At 35.7% G+C, this 12,367-nt stretch overlaps 1 protein-coding gene across 1 annotated transcript in view; it reads left to right on the forward strand.

Annotated features, from left to right (window-relative positions):
• Window positions 1–12,367, forward strand: part of tbl3 (transducin beta like 3) — a 38,336-nt gene that overhangs the window by 11,048 nt on the left and 14,921 nt on the right. The window contains exons 4-13 of the mRNA XM_067382663.1: window positions 1,606–1,653; window positions 1,739–1,880; window positions 5,362–5,446; window positions 5,586–5,756; window positions 5,844–5,919; window positions 6,029–6,125; window positions 6,754–6,965; window positions 7,056–7,197; window positions 11,818–11,876; window positions 12,000–12,106. Coding sequence (XP_067238764.1) covers window positions 1,606–1,653; window positions 1,739–1,880; window positions 5,362–5,446; window positions 5,586–5,756; window positions 5,844–5,919; window positions 6,029–6,125; window positions 6,754–6,965; window positions 7,056–7,197; window positions 11,818–11,876; window positions 12,000–12,106 — 1,139 coding nt within the window. The remainder of the gene's footprint in view (window positions 1–1,605; window positions 1,654–1,738; window positions 1,881–5,361; window positions 5,447–5,585; window positions 5,757–5,843; window positions 5,920–6,028; window positions 6,126–6,753; window positions 6,966–7,055; window positions 7,198–11,817; window positions 11,877–11,999; window positions 12,107–12,367) is intronic.

Genomic DNA, 12,367 nt, shown 5'->3' on the forward strand with positions numbered 1-12,367 from the left:
ATACACAGTTTTACTGTCTTAAATCTCCTTTCTTAAATTGGTCTTTAAATCTCCACTTCAGCAGCACTTGTAATACATACATCAGACTACATCAATTTTATTCCTACACTGTAAAAATTATTTTTAATTAATTTTTAGTTGGTTGAAACAAAACAAAAAAAGAGTTAAAACAAAGAAAGAGATTATTTTTTTTTTTAGAAAATTTTTACAGTGTATCTATATTCTGATGGTTTTGGCAGAGGATCATTCGCCTGGTTTCTATAACATTTTATTCCTAAGATTATTAGGATATTAAATATTAACCTGCAGAATTAATTAAATAATGCATCATTTAAACACATTTAGACACTTCGTAATAAACTTGTAATACAAAACAATTCATATTATTGTATTGCTGTGAGAATTACCAGGGAAATATACGGAAGAAATTTATTTTAATATCTCTATTAATACGGAAGAGGATTAGGGCCAAGCAATAATAAAAAAATTAAAACCATCTCGAGATTAAAGTTGTTAAATTTAGAGAAAAAACTCGTTAAATTTCGAGAAAAAAGTCAAAATAAAATGTTGAGAATAAACTCATTAAATTACGAGAAAAATGTCTTTAAATTTAGAGAAAAAAGTCAAGATAAAATGTTGAGAATAAAGTCATTAAATTATCGAGAAAAAGGTTGTTAAATTAGGAGAACAAATTTGTTAAATTATGAGAAAAAACTCGTTAAATTTCAAGAAAAAGTAGAGATAAAATGTTGAGAATAAAGTTATAATTTAATGAGTTTATTCTCAACATTTTATCGACTTTTTTCTTGAAATTTAACGACATTTTTCTCATAATTTAACAAATTTGTTCTCGTAATTTAATGACTTTTTTCTCGTAATTTAGTGAGTTTATTCTCAACATTTTATTTTGACTTTTTCTCTTGAAATTTAACTCGATGGTTTTATTTTTTTATTATTGCTTGGCCCTAATCCTCTTCCATAGAAATATGTTGATATCTATTAGTTAAAGTTATTACCCTGTTCATCTATAGTGTCTTTCATCAAATGGAAGTTGCTATGGTCTTTTCTTCTCTATTTTGCCGTGTATCTGAGTGAAATGGCTTCTGGAACAAATGTAGAGTAGAACTTAGATTTGCATGATTCTGGATAAATTGAGAATCATGATTTTTTTTTTTTTTTCACGATTCCCCCATGATTCAGAATAGACAACTAAAGAAAACAGTCTATTTAGAAATATTTCATTAAATTAAATTATTTTTATTAAGTGGTTTTCAATTTATCTCTTGAGTTTATGATATTTATTTATGACGTATTTATAATAATTTATTATATTTATTTATTATAATAAACACTTAGCACATTTTGTGTTATATTTGTATTATGGATTTTGTCTGGATCTGAAATAAAGGGTAAAACAATAAAATATATAAATAAACCCATTTAAAAATAGCCATATGTTGAAGGAATGGTAATAAACTTTAATGTGAACTTCAAATAACAAAAAGAAAAATCAACCCCTGAAATATAGAAGTGCCCAAAATTGAAGAAGCGGCATGTCTCAAAATATGGCTGCCTGTATTTCTCACTTTTGTTTTCTGTGAGCAGGATGATCAAGAGGACATCACCTCATTCTCTCTCAGTCCTGATGATGAGGTGAGATCATTCAGTGATCTTTCATTCAACTGTCTGGTGTTTCAGGATGTCTGAGACTGAGCTGGTTGCTGTTGTTTCTCTGCAGATCCTGGTGACCGCCAGCAGGGCTTTGCTCTTGAAGCAATGGGACTGGAAGCAGGAGAAGTGCACTCGGTCGTGGAGGGCCATCCACAATGTGCCTGTGGCCAGCATGACCTTTGACTGCACCACCACCCTGCTGGCGACAGGTCAGACTTAAGCCAGATCTTTAATGCAACAGGGCAAATTGTTATACTAAGTCCCTGTTTACAGCTTGTATTCATATGTGTTTTGGTTGATCGGATCACATGTGGACAACACTAAATACAGGTGTAAATGAGGTCTAAAACGTTTTGAGCTTGTCCACTTTCAACCCCTTCAAGAGGTATTTGAAAACACATTCGATTGGATTGCTTTCGTAGTGTAAACTCTCATGTGGCCGAATGCTTTCGAACGGCCACTAAAGACCACCTACTCTCCACCTACTTACCTAACATGTAAACGTTACACTAGCCAGACGGGATTTAAACTTTGTCGGCAGGAGACCAAAGTTTGGTTTGAAGATGAAAAATGTACCAAGCACAATGTTCTCTCACCATTCCTGATTACCAACACACACTCACAGTGTCCGGCGTAGTCTTACAGCTGTCAGTGCAGAAACAAAAGCTGCTGCTCTCCATATGTTTTATCATCGTCTCCGTGCGTGTCCATATGTAAATTGTTTGAGCTTATTTCATCCATTATATCGAAAGATCTGAAAAAGCCCATACATTTACCCACCCATAGACCCTCCCCTCGAAGAAATCAGGACAGAAGTGGTTGAAAGGAGATGGATTAAAATACTCTGTGTAAACGGGTATGTGTCTTTCTCATCTATTTGTGATCTGATCCACCAAAACGCATCTTAAAACCAGGTGGAAACAGGGCCAAGGACAAATTCATCAGTTTAGACAAATCTTAGTTTAGCATACTTTTAAAAAGAGTACGTATTACGATAATATATGTGACCCGTGCTGGCAAAATGAGTCACAATGAGTTATTGTTTTAAAAAAAACAATTGTTTTGTTGTAATCAGACAAAAAATGGCCGAGCTACACGTGTTTGAAGTCGATAGAGTCAGCAAAGGAAAAAATTTTGAGGACAAAAAATCGAGTTTTCTGAAAAGTTTTTTGAAGGTTACAAAACAAAATCAACTTTCAAACACACTTAAAAATACCTGGTAATAACACCAGATTTGGCACACACCAAATCAAAACAAAATATCTATAGGAAAAATATATATTCATCTTTTTATTTCCTTGATACCACAATTGTTTGATTAACATTAATGAAACAGACAGCCTATTAAGACCTACTGTACCGCACGGATCTGATATAATGTTACACATCAGATGTTTTTCCCCAACAGTTAACCAGATGTTCACTTAAAGGTACAATATGTAAAATTTTTGCAGTAAAATATCCAAAAACCACTAGGCTAGTGTTATATATTTTGTCCAGCTGATTACTAACAATGTCTCTAATGTTTTCAACTACTTGTAAATCATGAGAAAATTCCCATTCTAAACAGTGACACGGGGCAGTGCAGTCGCCTGTCAATGACGCCAGTTACCGTTGTTACCGCCTTTACTGACGTAGAAACCACATGAAAACAGTGCCGTGGACAAATGCGGAAGTAGAGTCTAGCGTCCAGCAAACCACTAGCTTGCTTCAAGCAGTTCCTTATTTACTTCTTGCACGTTTTATGGTGGATTGTGTTACTTATTTATGGAACATAATTACTGTTTACCATCTGCTGCTGGTTCTGTCGACAAGGACAGCTCCCGTATACTCATGACCGGAAAAGCGGAAGCGGCGCCGGCGACTGTGTCATAATAAAAGTCCCGCGGCTCGTGAGGCATGTGTTGATCAATCGCTCCAGCTCCTCGTTCAGCTCCCGCAACACTAGGACCTGCTCTGCTTCATACTACAGTAACGTTAATAATCGCATCCACGAACATGAGTTCTTCCAGACTCCAATCCCTATTCTTTCGCACCGTCCATTGAGATGGAGACCACATGTCCCAAGTTTCCGCTCTAAAACTTGGCGTCATCAAACTACGCCTTTGTTTTGAATAGGCTTCTAGCAACCTCTAGCGGAAAAAAATGTCACAAATTGTACCTTTTAAAGGATTAGTCCACTTTCAAATTAAATTTTCCTGATAATTTACTCACCCCCATGTCATCCAAGATGTTTATGTCTTTCTTTCTTCAGTTGAAAAGAAATGAAGGTTTTTGATGAAAACATTCCAGGATTTTTCTCCTTATAGTGGACTTCAATGGTATCCAAACAGTTGAAGGTCAAAATTAGTTTCATGGCCTTTAAACGGTTGAATTAAACGGATTACAGTTTCAGTGCAGCTTCAAATTGTTCTAAAAAAATAAATAAATTTTATACATTTTAACCATAAATGCTTATCTTGAACTAGCTCTCCTTCTTCTTCTTCTTCTTCTTCTTCTTCTTCTTCTTCTTCTTCTTCTTCTTCTTCTTCTTCTTCTTCTTCTTCTTCTTCTTCTTCTTCTTCTTCTTCTTCTTCTTCTTCTTCTTCTTCTTCTTCTTCTTCTTCTTCTTCTCCTCCTCCTCCTCCTCCTCCTCCTCCTCCTCCTCCTCCTCCTCCTCCTCCTCCTCCTCCTCCTCCTCCTCCTCCTCCTCCTCCTCCTCCTCCTCTATTTGAATTCCAGCAGTGTAGACACTGCTAAGTGTATTACTGCCTTTCTGGTTAAAATGTATGAAAATTAAAAAATATTTTTTAGAAAATGAGTGAATGTTTCTCTAGATAAGACCCTTATTTCTCATCTGGGATCGTGTTGAACAATTTGAAGCTGCACTGAAACTGTAATTTTGACCTTCAACTGTTTGGAGGCCATTGAAGTCCACTATAAGGAGAATAATCCTGGAATGTTTTCATCAAAAACTTTAATTTCTTTTTGACTGAAGAAAGAAAGACATGGACATCTTGGATGACATGGGGGTGAGTAAATTATCAGGAAAAGTTTATTTAACAGTGGAATAATCCTTTAAGGCATAACAGATAATGTTTGCATGAATACTCGCCAAAACAGATATTTTGAAATTCTGTAATTCTGTCTAAACTATGTGTATATAGGGATCGCGCGCTGTCTGAGACGTCTTTGTGCATATGCACGCTTGAATGCGTCAGTCAGCTTGAGTAAGATTGCTTTTACATCATCAGCATGAGTTTGAAAATCACATTTCATTGGTTCAGACTCATGCCATCGAGAGTTCGCTATGAATATTCACAAAGTTGAGTGCTTGTGCTGAAGGGAAGTGCCAGTCGTCCAGAAGCAAGCAGAGAAAAAACACATTTTTCATGGTCAAAGAAAAGGCACTCCTCTCAGAAAATGTACAAATAAAGATACTTTTAGATGTTTAATTGCTATTTGGAGCACTGGCATCGCTAAAAGAGGGCTTAATGAACTCATTTTTGTGAAAACCAGACCTCAAATTCGACCAAAATTGACTTCTTCCCACTTCTTTTGCCTGTAGCTCGTTTGCATTCCGACTCATTCTTTACAGCATGGGTCACATATTTTAAAAGAATTCTTATTGAAGTACATTTCAAGTGCACATTAAAAAGAGTTAAGGGCACCTTTTTTCATAAGGGTAATGAATATTTGTTGTGTTTGTAGGAGGTTGTGACGGCACCATCAAGCTGTGGGATGTTGTGAAGCAGTACTGCACACACAATCTGAAAGGATCGTCTGGTGTTGTACAGTAAGTACCAAAGAAACTGCTTTGAAATCATCTCTCATTTATGCTCAATAAATCTTATAATTCCTTCCTGTAATGATGCAATGCTTGCACAGCTAGTTGTTATGCCATGTATAAAAGCTGTAACGCCTGTCTTTTTCAGTTTGGTTGAGTTTCATCCGGACATCAGCAGGCTGCAGCTCTTCTCTTCCTCTGTCGACTGTGGGATCCGTATCTGGGATCTGCGGACCAGCAAGTGCGTCTGTGTTTTGCAGAGCCACTACAGTGCCGTCACATCGCTGGCCTTCTCTCCTGATGGCCAAACACTCGTCAGGTAAATGAGGGGAATTTCTGAGGAATATCATCAAGGATTTTCCTCATAACGGTTGAATTTTAATAGTCGCGCTCTTTTTATTTTCAGTTCTGGCCGAGACAAAATCTGTTCAGTGTGGGACCTGAAGGAGAAGGCGGTGAAGAGGACAGTCCCTGTCTATGAGGTCAGAATCAGGTCTCAATTATTATCTGTGTGTCAGAGCTGTGAAATAAGCAGGCTACTCTGGAAATATGGCTTTGTTGTCTTACATGTTCTCTTATTTGTGTGTTCAGGCTGTGGAAGGTGTTGTTCTTCTGCCGGGGACGAGCGATTACTCTCAGATGGGTGTGAAGAGTGATGGTTTACACTTTGTCACGGCTGGCAGTAAAGGTAAACTCTGTGGTTCAATTTAAAACACAGTATAATTTAAAATCCATAAAAGCAGTCCTGACCAGGGGTGCAACCATCAAATTACTAGTATCAGTGTTTGTTTAGTATTTTTTATGTACTATTATAGTATTTGTTTATTAATTTGAATTAACTGAAAATATAAAAATAGAAGCTTTCATTATAATGTAAATTTGAGCAATTATGTGCTTTTGTCATTATTATTTTTTTAAATTTATGTAGCTTTAATTTATATTTATTTAATATATTTATTTAATATATTTGTTTGCATAATTAATTTGGCAGACTATTGCTGACTAATAAATGTGAACCGTCCAGGTAACGTGGAGAACGAGTAAACATTGTTCATTTTGTAACAATACAAAGCAGGTTGAAAATCTGCAAACTTGCACCTTAATCTGCTTTGTTGCTTTCTAACATTTAAAATATAAGATGAATGAGAAAATATTATTTAAAAATAATGTACATTTTGCTTATTTGTAGGCTTTTTTTTATTGTATTCATTAATAAGTATTGATTTTGCTGCTGTGTGGCGCTCCTGTGTTTTGCATAAGTTGAGTCTCCTTTGAGTAGCTGTTTTGTAAAGTGTATTTTGCGATGTTCTCCGCAGGTGTTCTTCGAGTGTGGGACTCCAGCTCAGCGCACTGTGTGTTCACGCAGACGCTGCCTGACGCCCCAGCTCTCAGCACAGAGGAGGCCGATTTGAACCCGCGCAGTCTGATGCACCTTCTGCCCATGCCTCAGTCCAACAGACTGGCCACAGTCACCGCAGAGCACAACATCCTCATCTATCAGATGCCCTCGCTGGCCATACAGCAGCAGGTAAGCCTTACGGCTCACCTTCCATCAGCATAAGCATCCGCTGTATCTGGAATGGTAAACAATTCGGCTTGTTTATCTCTTCTTATGAAGTTCGTGGGCTACAATGATGATATCTTGGACGTGAAGTTCCTGGGGAAGGACGACACGCACATCGTTGTGGCCACTAACAGCTCTCAGCTGAAGGTGTTCGAGTTGGCCACTAACAGCTGTCAGATCCTGTATGGACACACAGGTCAGTGAGCCACTAGAGGGCAGCAGCATTCTGTATATATATATTACACATGCCACACGGCACAGGGTTTGATCAATACAGAGGTCCCAAAATTGAGCTTGCTAGGGAGGTCCCTGAGAAAAGTTTAATTTTCTTGATCTAGATATATGTAATTTAAGATGTCTAAAGGCCAAAAGTTCACCCAAAAATGACATTTTTGTCATTTACTCACCCTGAAGTTGTTCTAAACCTGTAAGAGTTCATTGGATCTGTTGAGCACAAAAGATATTTTAAAGAATGTTAGTGACCAAACAGTTTTGGATCCCTATTGACTTCCATAATTATTATTTATTTTTGGTTGGTTGGTTACCAACATACTTTAAAATAACCTTTTTGTGTTTCACACATGAAAGAAACTTATACATGAGGGTGAGTAAATGATGAGAGAATTTCATTTTTGGGTGAAGTAAATATGAATTATTTGTTAACGGTTGTTCTTCCTCTCTCATCTTCATCACCTTCTTTCTTTCTGTTTTTCTCAGTCTCCTTATCTTGTCCTTTATCTCTTCCCTTCCCAAAGCTGAGCTTTTCATTTTCATCTGTGTTAGTACAGAAAGTAAACATAGGGTCAACTGATATTTATGTTTTATGAATCATTTTCTTAGACAAGTACATTTACTGAAGGCTAACAGGAAAGCCAAGTAACTGTTTATTAAATTCATTCACAATATGTGCACATTCGTAATTAATCCTATGTCTAATATCACAACATTGCATTACATGAATCATGTAAATTATATATTTCAATTCAAAATGGCAAAATTAGACAAATTAAATATTTTTTTTATTTTCATTTAACATTTCTATCGTAAATCATGTCAAATATTGCAGCACTAAAGTAGAGTTAATATTAGGGATTAGTATTGCTATCACATGACATCTGCAAGGTTTAATCATAAAAAAAGGTGTGTATGTATATATATATATATATATATATATATATATATATATATATATATATATATATATATATATATATATATATATATATATATATATAATATAGAATTTTAATAATGCTTAAATAATAATGAAAATAGATTGATTGATAGGATTTGTGATCAGAGAACATTAGTGATTTCACCTGACTGCAATGAGAACACATTTGTATGCAAAAAAAAGAGCAGTGAAAAAACATGGATGATGGAAACCAGGGTTATAACATTTTTCATTTTCATTGTTTAGCTTGATGTACTTATTGAAACTAAAACTCAAGTAAAAGATAAATAAAATATAGACATTTCAAAAAAGCAAAAACTAATAAAATTGATTCACTAAACTATTTTTTTTTAAAAATAAAATCATGTTAAATACTAAATTTACACCGTATTGAACTTGATTCAGTTAAAACAAGATGATTAGTGTAGAGTTTCATGTGGGCAGGTTGATGTGTGTCAGGTGTGTTGACAGCTATGTGTGTGTAAAGGTGTGTTGACAGGTGTGTGTGCTGTTAATTCACTTATTTGTTGTGTTTCCCACAGCACAAGTTATCATTAGGTTTATAAATAAAAATACATTTATGTGAGCCACCCTTAAAAAACAAAACAAAACAAAAAAAAAGTCTGTCAACCTGATTGAGTGTAAAAGAGAAAGACAAAATAGGCTATTTTTGATCAAATATTTGTTCTTGGACATGGATTAAAAGGAAGCAGTGATTTTTATTGTCAACTAAAACAATTTTCTGTAATTGAAGTAAAGATCAAATAAAATAAAATATAAATGTTTGTAGAAAAAAATAGATATATTGCTTTGGCAACTAACTGAAATGTCTAAGTACTAAAATAATAAAACTAAAACTGAAATAAAAATAGTAAAATAAAAGAAAATTTAAAATATTAAGTCCAAGTAAAGATAATTTTATTAAAAAATGCAGCTAGTCAGTTTAGATTCCCCACCCTGAAACTAACACGTTAACCAGTTGCTAAAATTAAACATTTCCTGACGCAAATTGAAAGCTATTGTTTGTTCATTGTTTTTAAGTCATATTGTATAAAGTTAGTAGCCAGGTTGATTTATGTCAGGTGTCTTAAAGGATTAGTTCTCTTTCAAATAAAAACACCCCAAGCTTTACTCACCCTCAAGCCATCCTAGGTGTATGACTTTCTTCTTTCTGATAAACACAATCTGAGAAATATTAATAAATATCCTGACGCATCCGAGCTTTATAATGGCAGTGAACAGGAGTCACAAGTATGAAGCTGAAGAAAGTGCCTCCATCCACATCCATCTATCTTAAACATACTCCACACGGCTCCGGGGGGTTAATAAGGGCTTCTGAAGCAAATTGATGTTTGTGTAAAAAATATCCTTATTTAACAAGTTACACTGCATTCCAAATTATTATGCAAGAGACATATCAGTAAGATTTCTGTACAATAAACATTCAGATTTTAGTTTTTTCTAAGAAAATGTTTGTTTATTTATCCATGTCTTTTTAGATAACTGGTATCAATCTCAGACAAGATAATTTGCCAGGTCTATGGAAACTCTACTTAGAGGTTGTTCCACATTATTAAGCAAGTCACAGTTCTCATGCCATATGAGGAGGAAGAAAGATCTTTCTGAAGACGAAAAGCATGAAATGGTGCAATGCTGTGCAAAAGGCATGAAAACAACTAATATTGTGTGAAACTGAATGGAGATTATCAAATTATCATAAGATTTGTGAGTGATTTAGAGCACAGCAGAACTCAGTCAGATAAAGGCTTATTAATGAAAGTTCCTGTCAAAAAAATTAATTGTATGAAAAGGGCAGCTATAAAAAAAGTGGGTTCAGAAATACATGAAGACTCATATTTAAATAGTTTTATTCACTGACTAATGCTGTACTACAATGGATGGTCTAAACGGATGGATTTCTGGATGGTTGGTGAATGGCCACCACATTCCAACAAGACTGCGACGTCAGCAAGGAGCTGGTGGGTGATGATTTGGGCTGGAATACTGGGAAGTGAGATGGAAGGTCCCTTTAGGGTCTCTGAGGGTATTTAAATGACTTTTGCAAGATATGTGTAGTTCATAACTGGCCATTTTCAGCTGGTATAAAAAGGAGGATAGTGCCTTCTGAAATACAATGCACTATGCACTATCCCATGCTGCAAAAATACACCACAGCAATAAAACTGTTTGAAAATGTATTTCTACAACCACTGTAAATGTTTCTCTTTGTGAGGTTTGGTTTGGAGTGGCTGAAATGCATCTTTATGCACGACTGCCAGCCTGCATGGTGAGCTTCTTGAGACTCCAGAGACACCAGCAGCTTCAAATATCTGTTTGCTGCTCGACACTGGCTTTTTTATAGCTGCCCTTTTAATACAATTAATTTTTTTGATAGGAACTCCTCAATAATCCTTTATCTGACCGAGTTCTGCTGTGCTCTAAATCACTCACAAATCTTATGATAATTTGATAATCTCCATTCAGTTTCACACAATATTAGTTGTTTTCATGCCTTTTGCACAGCATCGCACCATTTCATGCTTTTCGTCTTCAGAAAGATCTTTCTTCCTCCCCATATTGCATGAGAACTGTGACTTGCTTAATAATGTGGAACAACCTCTAAGTAGAGTTTCCATAGATCTGGCAAATTATTTTATCTGAGATTGATACCAGTTATCTAAAAAGACATGGATAAATAAACAAACATTTTCTTAGAAAAACAAAAATCTGAATGTTTATTGTACAGAAATCTTACTGATATGTCTCTTGCATAATACTTTGGAACACAGTGTATAAGGTAAAATATCTAGCTTCCGCCAAACCACCTTCAGTATTCAACTTACAAAGAAAGTGTAAACTTTTTCTGTAACTTGAATAGGGAATTGGTAGGATGTAGCGTAAGCTGGTTGAACTGCAAGAGGTTTACACTTTCTTCCTAAATTGAATACTGAAAGCAGTCTGGCAGAAGCTAGATATTTTACTTCATAACTTGTTTAAATAGGGATATTTTTCTTACACAAATGTGTCACTTCACTTCAGAAGGCCTTTATTAACCCCCCGGAGCCGTGTGGAGTATGTTTATGATGGATGGATGTAGATGGAGACACTTTCTTCAGTTCATACTCATGACCCCTGTTCACTCCCATTATAAAGCTCAGATGCGTCAGGATATTTATTAATATTTCTCAGATTGTGTTCATCAGAAAGAAGAAAGTCATACACCTAGGATGGTTTGAGGATGAGTAAAGCTTGGGGTGATTTTCATTTGAAAGTGAACCAATGCTTTAATAGGTGTGAGTGTGTGTTTGGGTGTGTGTTCTGTTAATGCACTTGTTTGTGCAAGTTATCATTAGATTTGTTAAAAAAAATGTATTCAGTTAATCAAAATAAGCACTAGATTATCAACCAAAAATCTCTAGATTATCACACATGGTTACTGCAGTTTGTAAACTGCATATATTGTCACTTAATTCCTTAGTTCATCATGTGTAAAAACAATTGGCTTCAAACATTGTGAAGTGAATGTCACACTGAACAGATTCACCTCTTGAGTCAACCATCTACATTGTTGGCATTCTCGTCAATGAGTCGTGCAATAACCTTGTCATCTACTGACAAACCTCTGTGATTATCTGTCTGCAGATACCATCTTATCTATTGATGTGTTCTGCAAAGGCTCCATGTTTGCCAGCTGTGCAAAGGTGATTCTTTTATTTTTTCTTAGAAAGCTGCACCACTGGCTTTCCACAGGCATATCACGGCATTCAATGCATAGTTTCGCCCACACATGGAAAAACAAAAGATTTGTGTAACTTTTCACACAGGACAAGTCCTTGCGGCTGTGGAAGATGGATCCGACGAGCGGCCTTGTGCACTGCGTGGCTCGGGGCAGCGGACACTCCAATGCCGTGGGCTCTATAGCCTGCTCCAGGTCAGACCTCAGCCGCCGGTCTATCGCTGTATTGTATATATCAGTTAGATAAGCAATATAAATTAACACATGTGCTAAAACACCTGCAGCATGATCGTAGGTCTGTCCTGAAACATATTTGAAAAGTCTGTGTCCTGAGTTGCCAAGATGTACTGCACTTTTATTATGACCATTTATGCTGCACTGGCTATTTTACAACACCTTCGAATATGACCTATCCAAGGGATTGTTCACCCAAAAATGAACATTTGCTCACCCTCA

The sequence above is a fragment of the Chanodichthys erythropterus genome, chromosome 3, assembly GCF_024489055.1.
Source record: "Chanodichthys erythropterus isolate Z2021 chromosome 3, ASM2448905v1, whole genome shotgun sequence".
NCBI classification, from domain to species: domain Eukaryota; kingdom Metazoa; phylum Chordata; class Actinopteri; order Cypriniformes; family Xenocyprididae; genus Chanodichthys; species Chanodichthys erythropterus.